The sequence below is a fragment of the Phoca vitulina genome, unplaced genomic scaffold, assembly GCF_004348235.1.
Source record: "Phoca vitulina isolate PV1807 unplaced genomic scaffold, GSC_HSeal_1.0 scaffold9, whole genome shotgun sequence".
In the NCBI taxonomy this organism is placed as follows: Eukaryota; Metazoa; Chordata; class Mammalia; order Carnivora; family Phocidae; genus Phoca; species Phoca vitulina.
The window spans coordinates 22,964,059-22,985,856 of record NW_022589712.1 but is presented as its reverse complement, the minus strand read 5'-3'; the positions used below and the strand labels follow the sequence as shown (position 1 = coordinate 22,985,856).

The window sequence follows — 21,798 nt, the reverse complement described above, 5'->3', positions numbered from 1 at the left end:
TTTGTTGTTTGTTTCTATGGTTGCTCTTTGAGAAACATTGAATGTGATATTACCGGAAGTAGCTAAATGCAAAATATTTAGGAAAATAATTCTATATAACAACATTATATAAAAATAGACTTCTATCAAACATTCTCTATGTGCATATGGGAGTCCTTATTTTATTATAGGACTGACTGAAATACAAAAAGTAGAAGTTAATTACCACTTTTGAATGTCATATGACTAAATCTAAAGTGTTGATAACATATACTTTTTAGTCACAGAGATAACTCTCATTAAAAGAGGAAAGGAGGGGTCTGATGTTAAAAAGTAATTCTCATGTGACTTTGGAGTGGATTTTATCAGAACTTCATTTCCAATACTTTGAACAAAGTAGGACCCCTTTGAAGACCTGAGACCACCTCCTCCGTTTCCCTGACCTGTGTGTGCCCTTCTGCTCTGGGGAACTTTTGTCACCTAACTCTCAGTGTAAGTCACCCATCCCTCCGTGTGGTCCACGGTGCTCCTGCAAATGGTGGGAGGCTATGAAGTGATGCGGTTTGAGAGGTATTTCCTTGTGGGTTGTTGGACAGAGGGTAAACCACAAGCATGTTCCAGAAGAAGGCTGCAGAACTCTGTAAGAGCTAATGGTGTTCCCCAGCATCCTCTCAGTCTGACTAGCTGCAGAGAGTGGTTAGGGACCCCTGAGAAGTCTTTCACTCAGTGAGGAAATTGAGAAGATCAAGTGTGTGTGTTTCGTGTGGGATGGTGAGCAGCGAGAGGGCAGCGATATTCTTCCTATGTCCAGGGTGATTATCTTTACCCTAGTGGCCTGTTTTCACCACATCCTTGGTCATCATTAAAAAGTCATAATATAGAACATTTAATAGTTGCCTTTCTACGGGGCAATATTTGAGGACTATGACAATGAAAAAAGAATTTTGAGTAGGTATATTAATAACTGCTAACACTTAAATTATATACTTAACTTGAATATTCAATACATATTTTCTAGGTACTGTTTTAAGCCCTTTACACATATTCACTCTTTTCTACAACATAGACCCCATGATGTGGGTTTTATTACTAACCCCATTTTGCAGATATGAAATCTAAGGCACAAAGAAATTAAGTTACGTATCCAGTGTCAATCAATAAGTGACCGAGCCAGGAGGTGAACCTAGGAAATTCAGTTTTAGAGCTGTGTCTCTTACAAGTATAAATTAGACTGTGTTTTGGAATAAGCAGGACTAGAAGATGAGACATACTAGAGTGGTGAGCTAATTCTTGCCCAGGTGAGGAGTATGAAGGCCCAGGAGTGATCTGTGGGAAAACAGTAGCTTTCCAGGGCATAAATATTATATTTGTTTTAAACAAAAGTAATAGGGTTTCTTTCCTGCTTTGCTTCTTGGATACATTAGTATGATAAAATGTGAGGGATATACATGGATTGATTCCTAAAGTTCTCTAGGAAATCCTCTAGACCAGGGGTTGGCAAACTAGGAAGGCCTGTGGCATGCTACCTATTTTTGTAAATAAAGTTTTATTGCAACACAGCCGTGCCTAGGAGGCTCTGTATTTCCGTAGCTGCCTCTGTGCTAGAGGGGCAGAGCTGGTGATGGTGGGAGTCTGTAACATGGCCCACCAGCCTAACATTTTTACTGTCGGGCCCTTTCAGAGAGAATTTGCCAATCCCTGAAACTAGTCCAAAAAATCATGAGGCTCCTTTCATCTTTAGATGGCCTTCTGGCTCTAGGAGGCATTTCTGTTTCCCAACCTAGGCCAGTCCCTTCACTTAATATAAGGGCAGGAAACTGAAAATTAAAAAAAAAAAAAAGTAAGTGGCAAGGCAGTTGGACTAACATGCACATCTCCTGTCCCCCTTCCCCAGGATTTATATCTGGGTGTCCTCACATTTTCTTTAACACTGTCTTAAAACTCCTTTCCCAAGACTTAAGATTACTGGGACGCATGGAACATATGCTTGTGTAATGTGGTCATCTGTACATTTTCAAAATGATTTCATTGAAAGAGTAGCACAAGTTACAGACTCAGTGTGCTTGAATTCCTTTAATTTTTATAGCAATCTTCTTGACATTCCACGATGACACCAAACACCACATTCTGTGGATTCAGATATCCTGGGCTGTGTTTCAGGAGTCATCCCTGGAGAGGGAGTTTCCTGCTGCTCAGTCATCAGCCTTGGGAGTTGAAGAACACAAGTCACTTATTAACTGGCAGGAAATACCTGTAAGAGAGATGATATCTAAGCTTGTTAGCTAAGCAGAACTTCAACAAATGAAAAATAGTTTGCTCTATTAACATTTTAACCTTTCCTTTTTTTCTGGAACATTTTGGCTTGCTGTTTATGGTAACAGTAATTTCCAAAAACTAATGATCAGTACAGTAACCAATGGGAAAATAGAATTTCATGCCTAACATTCCATTGGACTGACAGTGTCTGGTAAATATGACCTTTAATTCCAGATTCAACTTGTGGTGGAAGAATGAATAGATTTTCCAAAGGTCTTTTGCTGAGTAAATTATAGTATGAAAATAAGATGGTAAAACAGAACTAATTATATCTAACATTAAAACATTCTGTCATTTGTTCCAAATAGTAAATATGCTAGCCTTAATAAAATCAACATATTATTAATTAATGTTTCAACAATTTCAGAGTTAGACTCTTTTGTTTTCCTACACTATTCTAAGCCTATTGGGGAAAATACTTTAATTAAGAAATTTTCAGCAGTTTTTTTTTTTAACACAGTTAATCTTGTCCGTCTTTTTCAGAAAGAAATACTTTATTTAGCAGTAATCCTTTTTCATTTTATAACATCATTCTATTTCTTAGAATTTTTATTTTATAATTTTATTTTATTAAACATATTTTATTTACACAATTTTATTAAACATATTCAGTTTTATGACCTCCACGGAGAGACAGTTTTCCTAGTGAGTGGACTCTTTAATTATAACTGCAGTATTAGCCTGTGTTATGATTCAAGTTTAGATACTGGCTAATGTCCACCAATTTACACAAAGAACAAACAGTGCCTTCTATACCAGTTTTATTTATTTTCCTGATGATGCTCTTTCCTGAGGAGTGGTACAGTATAACCCAATGAATGGTCTAAGTTCAAACAAACTACGTTTATTTAACAAGCATTTATTAAACACTTCCATTTATTAACCACTTGTGGATGTAGAGATAAGGTGCAATTCATAAGTACCCAACTTTTTTGTTATTCTTTTCTAGAAATTTTTGGATTCGTACTGACTTTTGTTTTCACTTCCAAATTTTTGTGCTTAATTACCAAGGCTTCATCAACTCTTGGATTCCTTCCCTTTCATTTTCAGTTGTTATAGTTCTGTCCTTCACAGCCATAAAATTGTGACTCACTCTTGGCTCCTTCCTTTCATCCCTAAAAAAATTAGTGAGTGTATCATTTGTAGATAACTGAATTATTTTTTTAAATAATAAAATCAAGATAAAATTACTTTACAAAGGACTTTATTTTTGAAGATGTCCCAAACTCTTTAAGAGCATAAATGGCTTCCAGAAATGTTATTTTAAATATATTTATGAAAAATTATAAAATTCAATTTAATAACTACAAAGAGGGAATTGAAAGCAATTATTTTTTTCTCATTATTGCAACTCGCTGTGAGGATTTAGCTATTACTTGGATTATCATTATGTAGAATGTAAGACGAATTCTTGGCTACACATCAGTCTTTTTTACCACCCTATGTAAGTAGTGGCTTCTTTCAGTGCCAAGATTTTGGAAGGACAACAGATAGAGAAGAAAGATTAACAACTTTGCAGCTTTTCATCACCTGTTCATTTTCGGTGATTACATTTTTCAAGGAAATTTGGCTCTAAATTTTGCAGTTAATATTAAGTAAATACCTTTAAAAACCTTTGTTGTATCCACAAACATCAGTGAACACACATAGGTCACATTCTGAATATAATTCCTTGATAATAATTATATCATGATCCAGGAAAGAAAATTGTCTCTTCTTCCTTAAAAATCTGGTTCATAAATATGTCCACGTAGGAAAATTGTGAGAATGACCTTTTTTATGCAGGTATGCTGAAAATGGAACTGGGTGGAAATAAAAAGTTTGTGTACACTCTTTATATTTTATGTATTTGTTTATGTAATTTGGTGTATTTGTAATACAAGCTTTCATTTATCAATATAATTTCCTGCTAATTAAATTTGTCACTTTTGGGGCACCTGGGTGGCTCTGTCGGTTAACTGTCTGACTCTTGGTTTCAGCTCAGGTCCTGAATTCACGGTCATGGGATCGAGCCCCCCTTTTGGGCTCCACACTCCGTGGAGAGTCTGCTTGTTCCTCTCCCTCTGCTCCTCCCCTGACTCTCTCTCAAAAATGAATAAATGAATAAGTACATAAATTAATAAACAAGCAAACAAATACAATCTTAAAAAAGTTTTTAAAAAATCATGTGTCACTTATACTTACACCATGTAGTCTTCAGATTTAATTTCTATTGCTATATCAAATCATCATAAAACAGTGTTTATTGAGTATTTATAATGCAGCATCAATTTGCTAAACTGTAAGTACCCAAAAAGGAGCAACTTATACTTTAAATATTGAGAAGTGTTACAATTTCCTGTGACAAGGATGTCACATATTGGATTTATACTTGTTACCATACAATGAAACTGAGGAAATGTTAAAAAAAAATTGTTAAATATCTTGCTCTAAATCATAACTCTTCTGATTCTTTCCTCATTTCCACCTCTAAGCCCCTTAATATACTGCACTGGAAGTGTAGTTAGTCTAGAAACTTCTTTCCCACACCATCTCCTTATCTCTCTTTGTCTAACAGATATTCTATCAGTGCCAGAAGAGGTCTGAGGAACCTTTGACAGCCAACATTGTGTGTAATTTGAGAAGCACAGGAACTCCATCCAAGGGTCTCTCACTCTCTCATGTTGCAGTAGCTGATGTTTCCTCATTTTGAGTTTTGAAGCCTTTTTAGTTTTCAGAAGTTCCTCACTAAAATATAAGTACCTTACAGAGAAGTAAGGTTCTGCAAAAAAATGGGGCTTAAGTTAAGTGTTATGAGAAAGAATAGTGGACAGAAAACATTGACAGTAAAATTCTACCTCGGTCCTGACAAGGCAAGCCTCAACTTCTGCCTACTCAGATGCCCTTTTTCCACAGTGCACTTGTCTAAGTTTTCAGTCTTTCAAACTCACCCTCCCTATCTCTGCTTTCTTTCATAGCCAGGCTTCCTCTTTTTGCATTCACTTCTCAAATGGTGGTCATGAGTTCATCATTCCCACGCTACTGAAACTAATTCCTGTACAGTTACCACCAAAATTCCAATGCAAAGTTAACGGTCTTCTTGGTTTTGACCATTCTTGACCTTTCTAGTATACTTGATATGGGCACGCCTTCTGTGAAACTTTCTTCACTTGAATTCTATAAAACCACCTTCTATAAGAACTATTTTTACTTCTCAGATTCAGAGCTCTTTAAAAAAAATAGTATGATCCTTAAATATAGGAATATCTCTGGTTCCATCAAATCTCCGTTCTAGCTTGAGTGATCCCAGACACATCTGCAGATTCTGTGGCATTGTTTCCTGGCTAGACCTCTTACAAAACCCTGTATACCTGCCCATGTATCCAGATGTCACACAGGCCCCTCAGTTCCCATTACTGGACTCATTCAACCCACCCCATCTAAGTTTGCTGTTCTTTTAGTATTTTCTCTTTCCTTTTATGACATCATTATGTACCAGTTTCTCAAGCTGGAAACCAGAAAAATATCCCCTAGTCTTCCCTTTCTTTCTCTCTTCTCCAATTAGTTACTAAATATTATATATCCTGTCTTTGGATGTCTTGTATCCATCTCTCTCTTGCCCTCCTCATTGTACTCCTGATATCAAGCCTGAATTAATACTATTATTTATTCTTATTGTATATTCCCTTTTAGTTGGCCATGGAGCCTCAAAAGTGGTTTCAAATTTAAATCTTAATTTTCTCACTTAGTTTCCTTTCTTATTTTCCGTTTCCTTTAAGAAAGATTTCAAAATGTTATCAGTCTTCATGATGCATCAAGAAATTTATTCGGTAAAGATTGAGTACCCACCTACTATGTGTGTGGGATATGGCATTGGAAGACAGAGTCCCACCATTCATGGTGCCAACATTCTATAAGGCCTTCCACTAGTATCCATTACCTACATATCTGATCATTCCTGTACTCTACCCCAGTAATGCCAGGTCACCCAGGTCACAATGCACTGTCATCTTGATACGTATTTCAGTAATTCTGTTTGCTAGGAATATCCATCTCTAGTCTCTTGTCTTGATATTACTCACAGATATCCTTCTTTGTAATGGATTCTCTGTGCCCCATTCTCACTAAGCTGCTAGTTATGCCCGCCTTTGAGCCAGTGAGTACTTACAGCATTCAGAGAACTGTGACTCTATCTCCCATTCATGCCTCTTTGAGAGCAGTGACATTATCTTAGAGCATTATTCTAGCCTGTGTGCCTCACACACTAAACAGTGATTACATCTTTATTGACTGAACATGTAAATGTCTATGATGAGGGCTTCTTGCCAGTTAACTTCACAGACCTGCCTGTAGAGTTGGGTTTTTCCGAAGTAACATTCCTTCCTTGGGCTAGGTGCCTGGGGCAGTTGAGAATGAAGAAATCATGATTCATGAGGTGCTGTTAAACTGTTGGGATGCTTTCTGCTTATGCACGTCAATTACCTAGTTAGACATCTTTTGTTAGATCACATACCTGCTCTGGCCTTCATGCACTATTCCCACAGGACAGTTTGGAAAATGTTTAAATATTAGAATGGAATCACTGTCATAGAAATGTCCTTTTAAAATTGAATATATGTGTTTGTGTATGTGTATTCATATATAAATATTTGTATGTATTCTTCTGTCTTTATGCATAGTGCAGGTGCTTTGTGATAAGTTTAGCCCATCATCCCCAGTCTCAACCTGTTGGTAAAAGTCTGTTAACTGTGAGGGAGATTTAGTGTAACAGAGAAAATCCATTACTCCTACTAGAAAGCCAGCTCTAATCTTGTTTCTTGCTGAGGATGAGTCAGTAAAAAAAAAAAGCTTGAAGTAAAAAGACACAGAGACCAACTTGAAGTCACAGAAACATATTTCTGGAATTGCAAATCACATATGCTGGTGCCTGTGAACCCCAAATATGCATTTTATGAATATTAATAATATCTAAGTTCACTTTTGAAACTTACCTTTGATGTTTTTATTACTTTATTTATATGAATTTCTACCAGAGCTTTATAATTTATTCTGTGAAAAGGCCCTGGACTTTTTACACAAACTCTACCGGGCAGTAGCACCTCTTTTCCTTTCATGTGTGGATAGCCAATAAATTGAGTTAAAGATTCTGAGGGAAATTTCAATAATTTGATTTTACACTTGTGGAAATGAAGACACAAAGACCTTAAGAGACTTTCTTGATGTTGGAGTATTATTGATGGACTCTTCTAGGGCAGCTCCCAATATACCAACCATAAGATTCATGTTTTTTTGGGGTTTTTTTTGGATAATGTCATTAAATCATCAATCAAACTTGTATAATCCCTCTGTGTTGATCAAGGTTCCTACCTGATCCCACTCCCGGCAGCAGAACTAGCCAACTGTGCCGATCTGGGGACCCTCTGCCAAGGTAGGGAGCCAACATCGTCCTCTGGAGTCTGTTTCCTACTTGCTATTTTGGATATTGTGGTTGTAATTATTTTGATTATTATCTTAATTTTCACTTGAGAAGCCAGAAACCAGCAAAACAGAAGAATTTCTGGATGTGTTTTAGTTGTGTGGGTGCACAGTACATACACTGTGGAGAAAGAATGCATTCACACACTGGATGACCATATTTCCATAAAGCACTGGGTTTTTAAATATGAATGATTATATGCTATTAAACAAGGATTTATTTCATTTTTTCCCTCTTTTTATTCTCAAGAGTATTATAAAGTTCCCATATAAATATAGTCATGCAATATTTTGAAAAAGTATTCATGTGTAAAAAACAAGGGAAAATTAAGTTAAATATTCGGTTAAGCTTGAGACAAGACCATAAGGCAATTCATGGTGTATAATATAACTTAAATATTAAGATAAAATTAGTTATATTAAACTAATCTTAATGTAATTGTATTGTTATAATGCACAATGATTATATTATGGCAAGTATTCCAATTTTATATTATGTACTAAATAGCTGCATACTAATAATACATAATTAAAGTTTTAAAATAATAAGTATTTTGCTTTAATTTTATCATTGCTCCTCCTAATTACTTATGACCCATTTTCATCCATTTATTCTATTAAATATTTCTTTATGAAGTAATGTGTTCTATGTACCACATTAAGAATCATGACAATGCCTTTTGAAAAAGCTGGATCTCTTATTAAGAGGATCATATCCTGAAAGTGACAGGGTTAGAAGTGCTTCTAAGTAGATGGAAACCTAAGCTCTCTTCTGTGGTTCCAGTGGGGGAGTAGTTAGGGAGAAGGGATGTAATACAGTATTATGTTTGCTTCTTTTCCAAGACAGTATTTCTTGTTGTTATTACTGATGAATGATCTATGAAAATAAAGTCATTACATAATTTCCACAAACTCACTGTAGTCTTGAAACAGTTAAATGAAATAGAAAGAAACTTTAATTTTGCTTAATTCAAGATCTGAAGGGTTTTTTAAATTGTTTTTTTTCTTTTAATCTGAGATACCTATAGTATTCATTCCTTCAGTCAAAGACCAGATGCCCAGCATCCCACTCCCCACCCATGTCCTAAATGGCCAAAAAGCATTTTTAAATTCATTGATGTATTTTGCACTAAGAAAAATGTAATTGATTGTTCATAATTTTAAAAAATAAAAACTTCAAAAAGCATCCCCATTTTTAAGAATTATATATTACTTTGGAATGGAAAATTATTTTAGTTAAGGATGCATATTTTGAATCAAAGAATTTCACTTTCAGAAGGTAATCATAATCATAATTACTTAATCACTTAATGCATAATCACACACATGTTTTAAATTTAGGTAATATTTTTAAAATTGAGATATATAACAAATGGTCATTGTACACATGAATGTCCATCTAATACAAACATACTCCTAAGATAAGCTAAAGGGAACTCTACACAAAGAGTAGAGTTTTACTACCTATACAGCTCTTCTAGAATCCCTTAAAAAGATATTAAAGCATTACATAGGGTTTAATCTTTGAAAGTTTTAATAGTATAAGAAGCATAGCTATAACATAATGTCTTGAAAATGTCTCCCCCGTAAGGCTTGTCTTTACGAAATCCATTTTATCCATCAACATTCAGTAGAGTTACTGGGCTCTGTAAATGATTCTACACATTTATATTCTATATAGTCTATACATTTCATTCTCTTTTGTTTTTCTTTACATTTATCTTCTCAAGGAGAAATACATTTTCCTCTGAGACTTTACTTCTCTAGCCTCAGCGGAAGACTAATTAGTTGAGATAATTTTTCTAATGGATAGATGCAATACAGACTGCCTTCTCTAGCCGTTTCTTTTTACCAACTTAGGAAATTGAGTTTTAGAAAGATTTAGTAATTCATTCTGTGGTCATCAGCCTGTTACGGGCAGACGGGCAGACCTGGGTCTAGAATCTAAATGTTTCTCCTCTTGTTCCTCAGTGCCGCTTCCAAACTCTTGGACAATGTGACAGCAAAGGCCATAGGAAGTGATTCTTAATGTGCCATAGGGAAGCACTGCTTCATTTTATGCATTGTAACGCTAGAGTCTGTTGTATTTAGTAGCAAGAAATGGTTTCTGTTCCTCTTCTGTATATTTTCATGCATTAATTGTAGATTGCTCATCCATATTAACTGCCATGGGCTCCTTGCAAAATTACATCTTTCTCATCTTTATTACCAGCTACTGTAGACTCTCCTAGTACACCACCCACTGTCACCACTAACATGCCTGTTACTAATAGAATCGATAAACAATGGAATGGTAAGAAATCATTACCTTTTATATTCATAGTATGTCTGATGTGATAAAAAATTGTATTCTAAGAGTGGGACTATCTAATGTTCAAACAAAATTTCTGTTATTGGACTCAATCGGTACCTCTGGACATTTGCAAAGATTAGTAAGATAAATAAATATCACTTGACTCCCTTGAGTTCCTTATTCTAATGACTGGCGGTATGAGTACATTTCCAGTACTACTCTTGTACACTTCTAGCAAAAACTGCTTTCAAAGGAAGCTTTAAGAGAAAAGCATTTAATTAAAGGGATTAATTTGCTTTATACTAGATATCTGAAAAAATATTCATGATATTTTGTCAGATTATTCTCTTCAGGAAACTAGTTTCTTAAAGAATTTTATAATTTCAAAAAAACTAAATTATGCTACTAATGTAATTTTTCACTGAAGCCAACTTTATTTATGTTTAAGTGTTCATGACATTTGGATCAATTTATATGGTAATACTTTGCTTTCTGTTTTTATTTGTTGAAGAATAATGGTTAGAATGTGATTACATATCAACTAAGTCAATTTTCAGCTGACAGAATTTCAATTTAAGTGCCAATACTCCTTGCCTCTTTGTCCATATATACTTTTCTATTTATATTATTTGTAATTTGTAACTAGGGCAGTTATATGAGATACAGAAATGAGCAGGGAAAATGCCAGGTAACATGAATTATTATTTAGTCTGCCACCTATATGGACTACATAGCCTTTTGGTAATTCAGAGTAAATGATTTAAGTCTCTTCTAGAAAAGAGAAATTCCAATCAGGTGCCCACAGCATTGCCTCGCATACAGTAATATTCTCAAATATGACCTATTAGAAACAAAGGAATTTTCTCAACCCCAGTCATTTAACTTGTGAGGCCAAAACATCTGTAACATATCACCAGGGACCAAAACCCAGAGAAAAGAAACCCACAGAGTTCATTTTTTCTTTGGCTTCGGGGGTTACACCAACTTCCTCTGTGAGGACATTTAAATTGGAAGTATGGAATATTTTACATGAAACATAGATATAAATTTCACTAGGGTTATAAAGACATCGATTCAGGGAAGTGTTTATGGTTATTCTGGTAGTTACACCAAGGAGATTTATGACGGGGCAAACATTCCAGCAACCCCCAGAAAAGCAGCAGCGGTTGATGTTCCCAGTGCATATTTCACATGGACTCCGGCCAGGAGATGGGAATATTATAATTCTGACTAAGTATTTCGCTTTGTATGAACATACAAAGAGCCTCTGTGGCATTCTCCCTCCAGGACTGGCACATCCTCTACTGCCCAAGAACGTTTATATGATGCTTCAGAGTCCTTGACTTGGTGGAGTGGAGCTGGATTCACTCAATCATGTCATTTCTGACATTCTTGAAGAGAGCCTTGTTCAGCCATCTCTCTCTGCGTCATAACCTTCATTGGAGTTTCAACAAAGCAAGCAAATGTTAGAATCAGTTAAAATGGTTTGACTTGACTACATTAAAGGAAAAAATGCAATTTAGATGATACTTGATAAAAATGTAATGCTAGCGTTTAAGAATATTCAAAAGTCATCCTGTGGTAGAAATATTCTCAAAATTGTATATTCAAATCCATGTACCATCAGAACAATTTTTACCACATCCTTGAACCACCTATACTATTGATTTGATGGGTTTTTTCCCTAAACTGACTCACATTTTTACTTAAACATTTGCATTTATATGGGAAAATTGATATCACTATTATAAAATCAGTACTGTTTTTGTAAATTAGAAATGAAAAGCGAGAATAAATGTAATGAAAACAATGTTATTGAATTCTCCCTATATGCTATTGCTTTCTCATATCCCTATGCCTGAAGCCTTCATTATCTTTTTAAAAAGGGAGAGTAACAAAGTGTTAGAGACAGACTATAATCTAATTAATATTTTTTCTTTGATGTAGTCAAATTAGAAATAAATGGAAAGAGAATTACTTATTCACCTTGTGAATAAATGGGATTTAATGTCATGTCGTGGACTATCTAAATCATTTGCATACTGTCAGCAATTCTAGATACACTTTTCGTGTTCCTTGGGAAACTGACACAGTAAACATTTTCAGGCTTATGATCTGATATATTAGAGAATCCTATTTTATTCACTGTAAGAAAGATAGGCACAACTATCAAATTTGTCATCTAACTTATCCAGTCCTTTAAATTCTGGCTTATCAAAGAGTTTTGCTGGATCTATCAGTGGTAATTGGCTGGTGTGGGGAGGGGTGGGGGTTGAGACTGTTTGATAATCAGACACATTTCTTCAGTGTATCAATGAAATTTGTTTTCCTAAACTTTATGAAGTGTTCCTATTTCTCTATGTAAAGTTCTTTTTGTTATCTTCAATAGGACTTTTATCTGATACCTCAGAATGTATCCTAGGAAAATAGTAATCTTTAAGTTACTTTTCATAAACAGATATTTCTGTATGTAATGGATAATCTAGGTATTCCCACAAATAACTTTTGTGCCTTTTGCATTACATTCTTAAGGAGAGCTCTTGGGCCAATTATTATTTGCATATCAAATCATCTCTTCTGTGCTTGAAGCATCACTCTATTGCTACTGAATATTAAATCTTGTGGGGTCAACCCGAGTAACCCAAGTAAGGAACTAACTCCGTTAGTCCTTATTATTGTTCTAAAAACCTAGCTTACAGGTATTAACTGTATCACTGCTTCCAGATTCTTAACGTACATTTAATTACTCAAATAAAAAAAATATTCCCTGGATATGTGTATAGATTGGACAATCAATCTAGCTATATATGCCAGGCATCTAAAGAAATCATGTGTGTAGTATGAGCAGATCTCCAGTCATATTATAAATGTGACTGTCAGGTTATAATTGCCTCATCACCAGTTCAAAGAAATGATTTTGACTCTAAAATAACATTGGGTTTATATTTTCACATCTCTCTTTTCAAAAAAGTATTTTAAAATCTACCTTTTCAAACCTATATTTCACACCCTTGAATATAGAATAAATACGTAGTGTCATTTCTATGTCTCCCAAGAAACCCTAAAAAGAGTGTTAAGAAGGACCAAAAAAATGATTAATTGGACAAAGACTTATTGACGGGAATATACCCTTTCGATACCATATTTGTAACAGCAAGCAATGATTTCTACTTTGAGGTTCTGCTTGACTGAAAGAGTCCTCTATTGAAAAATGGGTATACTCATAAATGCTTCTCCCCACCCCACCCCCACTCCCCTCGCCCCACCCCACCTCAAGAAAGATCTGTCATGAATTCTGGCTTGGATGTCATTATTAGGAATGGAATATATGAAAATGTGTGATTAGCTTTTCTATTGAGACACTGTGGGAGTTGTTACATCCATAGAAGATCCCTTGACTGCTAGGATGACGTGGGAATGGGAAAGCCTGAATCAGGATGTCTTAATTGTGCATTTTCTGCAACAACAATGCTTAAGCCAATTATTTTGCTGCAATCCAAAACCCCTCCTACCAATTCTTTGGAGGACATTTTATCTTGCTTTGACAGTTCACTCCTGGACATATCTCATGTTTACTTGTTGGCTACATTATTCAGAAATTTTTAAAATAATATAACAAGTAGACTCCACTGAGTGTATAAATACCTCATTCTAAGGCTTCTGCAGGGAGACTGCTTGAAAATGATCTATAGCACAAGAGAATCTGTAACATAAGATGTTATGTTGTTCTCTGCGTTCACATATTTTATTTGCTGTAAGCAATATAACTCTAGGGAGAGTGCTGTATTTATAGATTGAATTAGGCTGTCTCTGATATTGGATGTCTTTCTCATGTATAAATAACAGCAGATTGAAAAAAATGAGGCGGGAAATATTTAAAATTTAAAGAAAACTATCTTAAATGTTTCCAAAACATTTCAGAAATGTCAGTGATAAAAAATAATGAATTTTAGTATTTTGCATTATTTTCCTGAGAGGGAAAGAACACTACTCTTAAACATATGCTTTAGGTCTCCATCTAGTGGTAGCTTTTCAGCTACTCTGCTGACACCAGGGAGCATACACAGGATATCCTTAGGATCCTGGAATGACTCTTGGACCTCTGCAATTTGAATTTCTCCTCAGTCATTCAGAATGTCCATGATTTGATATGATGATATAATACAGTGTGAAAGCGTTTTTAAAAATCTGAATTAATAGCATTTGTTTTGAATATATTCCTCTAAATATCTTAAATTCAGAGTATTTTTAGAGGAACATAAAATCAATATCATTAAAATACCTGAAAAGCTTTAGACGCTAAATAACCTAGTCTACATAAGTTAAACCACTTGTCCTCGGACTTGTACCAATTTCATATATTTATATTGTTACATTTGGGAGTGGCAAAATTTTTAGCATGAGATTCTGATCCCATACTGGAAAAGCATTCCTTTAGTAGTGGGACTGGAATTTGCATTTTGGTAGATATGGGGGTTTCCAGAGGCAGAGTTTTATATTTTTTCTACTGACTTCCCAACTTTTTTTAAATTAAATCTATTCCCCAACATTGTTTTAATTGTATATTTCTACGTTTTCTGTGCATACTTTACTTAAGATATACCAAAATATAAGCATGAAGAAAGATGACTGACAATAATAGAGATTCAATTTTTTTTCTCTGTATAGCCTATGATATTTTAAAATATTTTTTTTATTAGCTGCTTATAGTAAGGTACCCTATAACACACATCTAGAAAGATTTAGCAAACCCTGGCTGGTGACTTCAATTTGCATTTACTATATATATATATCAGGCTACTTTAAAGATTGTCCCAAAAAGAAAAAAGCAAAACCTTCTTTTCTCATAAGATTTTCTTTTTAAAGCAACTTAGTCTAGTTAAAATTCTATCTGCAAATATTCTTTCTTTTCCCCCTTTACTTTGATACAAGTGACTGTATTTATGGAATAAATGAATTTATGAAAAATCTGGTAAATGACTCAGTAGAAGTAAATGCTATATTGGCGAAGGGAAAGAGAAAAGGAAGAATAAGGGGCTGAGGGCACCAAGTATGTGTATGCCTATTCTTTTTCAGGTTAACTTCTGTCCATCATCCCACTCAAGTTTGCATACCTTATACTCTGTCATTCTTTCTAACGTACAAAAAAAAATGATAGTTTCTTGTTATAAGAGATCAAACTGTACATGAAGAAGTCATGAAAAAATTTTGGAATTCTATATCCAAAATCTATAGAATTAAGGAAATATGTAGGTGATAATTGAGAAGCAGTGAATTATTTATAAGAATAAACTGAGAACTCTTTCTAAGAAGTTACAAAGGTCAATGAATATAAAGTCAAAATATCTCAAATTTTCTGTACCTGTATAGAAGGTGTTTTATTTTTTTAGGTTTTTTTTTAATTGAAGTCTAGCTGACACACGATATTATGGTATACAACATAGTGATTCAACAAGTCTGTATGTTCTGCTGTGCTCAGCATGAGTATGGCTACTGTCTGTCATACAAATGTTATTACAATGCCATTGACTATATTCTCTGTACTGTATCTTTTATTATTGTGACTTATTCATTCCGTAACTGGAAACCTGTATCTCCCAAAAAAGGCATTTCTTTTAAATTGTGTGAAATTGTGTGATTGTAAATTTAAATTGAGAATTATATGACTGTAAAATATAATTAACGGACTAAATCCTATTTCCAATGGACAGATGGAATTGTCTATAGAATTTCCATAGTGATTCAGAATATCCTTCGTCACCCTGAGGTTAAAGTACAGAGCAAGGTAGCAGAATGGGTAAGTGAACTTGTACAATTTCTTCTTTGTTTTGAAACCTTTAACCTCTGGAAATCTGGAGAGGACTCTACTGTCTGGATAACTGAATCCACAGATCACATGGAAACATAGACACTGTTCCTTATATATATAATATACTCTGAGTAGACATAGAAGTGAGGTGTATGCTGATGCCTAGAAAGGGAGGTGCATTTGAATCAGGGACAAGCCTAATAGACTATTACTGTCTACAGAAGAAAAGTACCACACAAATAGAAATATATTTTCATAGGTATCTTTATTTACTATTATATCCCTACAATTTCAGCAGAACTTTAAAAATAGATTATATATTTTTTATTTAATTGTTTGAATGTTTGATTCATACACCAAAAAGCATAACAAAATATACCATGAAAATATTCTACCCATCTCTGTAGCTCATCTCCCTGGAGACCAACCCATCTGCTTAGAAATCATTGTTAATTTTTCTTGTTTGTTTTTTTGACCCTGAATTTCTTTGTGTATATAAAAGAAAATAAGACTATAGATGCTTCTTTTTCCTCCTTTTTACACTAAAAACATATTTTGCATACCATTCCGCATTGTGTTTATTTTTGTTATTGCCAGATTTACATCAAAAGTGTGCACAGACCTTCCTTTTCTTTTTTTTTCAAAACAGTGCATAGTATTCCATTATGTGGCTGGCTGGTCATTAATTTAGCAAGTCTTCTGTTGATAGAGATTTAGGGTATACTAATTTATTTAATCAGTATTCTATTAATGAAAAGTTTTGTAATTTCCAGTAAAGAGAAACTTCAGCATTTTATTTTTTTGTCCTTACAGATATCACCTATGTTTATTTTTTGTCTCCATAACAAAAATTTCATCTTCCATAGGTTTCTTTTTTTTTCTATTTTATTTTCTGTCTGCTGCATACTGTGGGACTTTGTACTGCTTTTTATATATAATACTATTACAGTTCAAACACTGAATAAAGTCATTCTAGTATACATTTTGAGAAAGATGGGTTTTCTTATGCAGAAGGTATCTAGTAAACATGCCCTTGTTAGCAAAACAAAGTTAAATCATATATTGAGCGGTAGTGGTGACTGACTCTCTCTCTCTCTCTCTTTGAAGAGTAACTTAATATGACAATACAATCTTGTTTTGAAGGGTCTATAGTAAGACAAGTCCTATTTTCAATACACTTTAAAACAAGCTGACCACAGGAAACAATAGTATGTATATAACAACTCTATTATAAAATTGAGGGGAGGAGCGACATTCTCTAATAGAAGTCAACAAAAAATACTGCTGTTGACTTTTTGGACTGATACATTAAAGTCAGTAATTAATTCAAACACTGGGAGATATGTTTCATTTCCAAATGGAGAGCAGCTTTAAAGAAATAGCCTATTCTTTTTTTTAATTTAATTTAACTTTATTTTTTATTAACATATAATGCATTATTTGTTTCAGGGGTACAGGTTTGTGATTCATCAGTCTTAAGAATTCACAGTGCTCACCATAGCACATACCCTCCCAATGTCTTGCAACCCATTTACTTTCAAGAATTCTTCTTTTTGTTTTAAGTCAGAATGATTTCAAAAGATAAAATTATTTTCATTCTCAAATAAGCCACTACTAATATTATTAATCTGGGAAATAAACATTCACTAGAGAGTCTGTGCCTTAGGCAGCCTATAATTTTACATTTATATTTATTACATGCATAGTTTTCAACATAGCTTCATTCTCATCTGAAGCTAAACTTTACTGGAAACTTTTCATTTAAGATGCAAAATACCAAAGCAGATGCTTGATACTAGAGAAAACATAAGTGGTGTCCCTGATTCATATTATTGCTGTTTATAATTTTAAAATAATTTAATACTTTTTGTCAGCACTTTGTAGAATTTACATTCAATTTTAGGAATGCTTGCAAGGAAGGCTAACTGTGTGTATGAAATAAGACCTAAAAAACCCTTTGGAGGTGATACAGAAATAGGAAGATTTCATATCAGTAAAGAAATCCCATTTGTGATTGTATTGGACAATGCATCATGGAAGGTTGTAATTTATATTGAGAGGAATCCATAATACATTGCTTCTTTAAAAAGTCTGGTGCTAAGACCCATAGGACTGTTAAATAACCCACATAATAATTAACATAGTTCCCAATAATGTTGAACTCATTTTGTTTGTGTTTTCAAAGGTTTGTATTGTTAATTTGTAATTTTTCTTACTGATATCCTTATGAGGTGATACTTGCTAGAAGAATATGTGTTATTGTACCAAGTGTTTGTTGAATGAAGAATATGGATGGTATTTACTGTGCTTATCCTCCTGTGTAACCCTCATTGTTATGGCTAATTCGAAGAACCACTACAGTGGGGCCCATTATAATATGGGCTAGAGAGGAAAGTATAGTGTTTCCAGACAAACAGACTTGGGTTCCAATCTGGGATCTGCTACTTCTTAGTTGGGGACATTGGGGACATTGGGCAAGCTATTACTTCTCCATGAAGCTCAGTTTCTTCATCTGTAAGGGTGGGGGAGCAGATAATACCTATCTCATTAGTTGTTGTGAGATCAAAGAAACAACCTTTGTAAAATTCTTGGCATATAATGATCCAGTGACTGTTATCTTTACCTTTCTTTCACTCCTCTGGCTCTCTGGGATTTTCCCAGGGTCTTATTCCAATAACAACTTATCTTTTGGGGGAAAGAAACTAGATTCAGATATTTTTTAGAAAGTATTACCAGAACTCACCCTTTTCCATTGTATTTTTCAGCTCAATTCAACCTTCCAAAATTGGAACTACACTGTTTATGTGGTTAATATCAGGTAAATGACAGAATGAATGATTTGAAAAATAAAAATTCGTGTCTAATTTAATGCTACTCTATCTCTCTCTGATTATACCCCACACACTTGATACCAGTACATACACACATGCACCATATTCATAGTCTTTCTGAAACAACTCTATGTTATGGCATTTCTTTGCACAAAAATCTTCAATGATGCAGCAATTGGTTTTAATTTTTTTTTTGATCATGGATCCCAATCTTTAAAAAAAAATTACTTATGTATTCCCAAAATATATTTGTGATTTTAAATAAATTTGTGTCTTACTTAACCAGTATGTTATAAATATATCACAGATTATAAGAAGATAATCAAATATATATAGAAGTACTGTTGGTTCCATCTCACACCCCAGTGAACCATTGATAGCACCCCCAGTTTGGAGACTGTTTTTCTATGAGACGAGACATTTACAGTGTGCACCTAGCTTTTCAAAAATATCTTTTGCTATCCTATTTAAATACTTTAACTGCCTCGCAAATAGTATCATCCACATATCCTCCTCTGTACCTTGTTTTCATAGTTTTAAATTAGTTTTCAAAAGTGTATGTCACTAACCCTAAACAGATACTCTGTGAACCCAAGAGACGTAGTAAGTTAACACAGAAAAAGGGATCACATATTGAATTAGCTCAGGAAGTACATTCTTAAACAAACTGAAACAGATTTCTATTTATCTGAACATCTCAGATTATTTAGTATAACCAACATGCATCGAGAATCTTTTTTTTCTTTTTTTTTTGCATCGAGAATCTTGAAAACAGAGCAAGGGCGCACAAGCTGCCAGACTTACTTGACAATGGAGCCATTCGATCTCAGGCATATGAAAAGAACTGGAACCTCAGGACACATATTGGGAAATACTGGCTTAGAATGTTCATTTTGCCTCTTTCTTTTACTTCCTCAAATTTTGTTGTTGATGATGTGACAGATGAGGTTGATAATGAATATATATATTTGTATTTATAGTTTTCACCAGAGCACGGGAGAGGACAAGATTAAAGTCAAGAGAAGCATTGTGAATGATCAAAGGTAACACTGACAAAGTCTTACAGAAAGTGTAACATCCTTTTCTAACTCTCTGTTTTGACCTGTAGAAAAATGAAAATAATGAGATAAGAGAGAAACATTTTAATCAGGTAGCACTTTTAAGTTAATTCTTTAGCACTAGTGCACTAATTTTTTTTCCTTGTAGTTAAGACCATCAAATAGTAGAATGGATAGAGATGTACACCCAATGAGAAGTAATTCAGAAGTAGAACATTTAAAATATAGGAGTTATTATTTTTAGTATTTTTAGTTTATTTATGATAATCCATTACCTCTTCATTGAAATTTCGAGAAGACTGTCAAAGAAACAAAAAGATAGTTACAGCTTTAAGTAAGGTACTTATGTACAGTAGCATCTAATAATATGGGTAATAGCTAATTTTTGGAAGTCTCCATTTTAAAATTTCTATCTAGACCATGATTTAAGCAGGCAGGTAATTCAACAGATCTGTCCACCATACAGAATCAGTTGGCATATAAAGGCTAGCTGTTCAGAGTGCTGTGTAATTAAAAACAACTTAAACTCCTAAATAAATTTAGCTGTGTTCAGGTAGTCTATTACATTTCCAAAGAAGAGGAAAAAAAAAAATAGTTGAAAAGCAAAAGTTCATGTAAGGTTGGCTCAGTTTCAATGGACTGAATTGATTTTACAGATTTAAACCATAATGATGGAATGTACTTCTTTTCAGGTGATATATTCTTACTAGGAGAAGATAAAAATAGAATTTCGTATGAGAGTTGGCCAGAGAGTTTCTTCTTATTTTTTTTCCTTTTTCTGTTTAATATTAGAAAAGCAGATGTATTTAAGTTATAATTGAAACTTTTCATTTCAGTATGTATTCAGCAGACCGGCTTTCGCCATCTGAGGAGGGAAATTTGTTTTTATCTTCTTTGTTCCTTTTCTTTTATGATCTGAAGAACAGAATAATTATTTTAATACTATATTCTTGATGGTGACAGGACTTTTCTATTTAGCCAAATAATTTTTTCTCTAACCTGTACTGCTAGATCATGTTGAGCTTTGAACAGCGGATCAGAGATCTGGATCCCTTTGCTGGACACTTTGTGTAACAATTGAGGCCGCCCTAGTTTGGGGTATCACCAATTGCGAATCCTCTTCAGGAAGTCAGCATTGCCCTTTTTAGTGGACCTCCTGTGATTCTTCTACCACCCAGTAATACTAAAGTCAGCCATCATTAGTTCATGTCAGTACCTCAGAAACGTGCTTGAAGAACATTTAAATTCATGGAATCTCAGTTTTCTGTCTGTCAAACCAACAGGTAACTTCACAGAAAATTATAGGGAGAGGGAACCAAGGCCATGTATATGGTAAAGTCTACATGTTTAATTTTTCTTTGGTATGAATCTTTGACTCTTTGTTTCAAAAAAATTTTTTTTTGTTTAAAAGCCTATTATTTAAAAATGTTTTAATCATTTTAAAATTGTTTTGAAATGTATTCTTATAGTCTTTCCCCTTTTTTCTCCTCTCCTCTACTGCTCTTATGCTCATTGATGAGTCTTTGTAGTCCCTCATAGTTTTTCTCAAAACCACAATCTACTAGTTTTACACACACATTTTTTTCCAAACTTTTTCTTTCAATTTGGTTGTAACACTTAACATAGACCATAATCTCAGATAATGCTCTCATCCTCTATTGCCTAGACAGACAGGAAACTGAAGCCGCAGACGGGTTTATTCAAATAAAGGGTGATTGATGGTTACAATTGATGGAACTTGGGGGAACCATAAACTAGTGTCAGTTTTCAGGATGAGAGAGGAAAATACAGAGATAAGACCTGTGAAAATGCATGGCCGTTCTTGAATTGCTGAATTTGGGTATTCAGTATTGTCACAATGCATTGTGCTCGTTATGTTCTCAATAAAAGTAAAAGGTCATGTTCCCAACGCTAAGTTCTCAGTAACTGGAGTAGCAAAGCTTATCTTCCAACAATAATTTAATCAGAGGATACTTTTCCTAGGCCATTTAAAAAATTATTAAGTTATCACAGTTCACCATTCTGTTTATATCTATGTCTCACTCAACCTGAAGTATG

The 21,798-nt window shown here is 34.1% G+C and overlaps 1 protein-coding gene across 4 annotated transcripts in view; it reads left to right on the top strand.

Annotated features, from left to right (window-relative positions):
- Positions 1-21,798, top strand: part of ADGRG6 (adhesion G protein-coupled receptor G6) — a 136,404-nt gene that overhangs the window by 68,177 nt on the left and 46,429 nt on the right. For 2 of the 4 annotated variants that reach the window (XM_032407772.1, XM_032407774.1), the window contains exons 5-9: positions 7,634-7,702; positions 9,962-10,042; positions 15,754-15,839; positions 18,617-18,669; positions 19,663-19,725. In XM_032407772.1, coding sequence (XP_032263663.1) covers positions 7,634-7,702; positions 9,962-10,042; positions 15,754-15,839; positions 18,617-18,669; positions 19,663-19,725 — 352 coding nt within the window. The remainder of the gene's footprint in view (positions 1-7,633; positions 7,703-9,961; positions 10,043-15,753; positions 15,840-18,616; positions 18,670-19,662; positions 19,726-21,798) is intronic. The other 2 variants (XM_032407773.1, XM_032407775.1) reach the window with 1 other exon arrangement.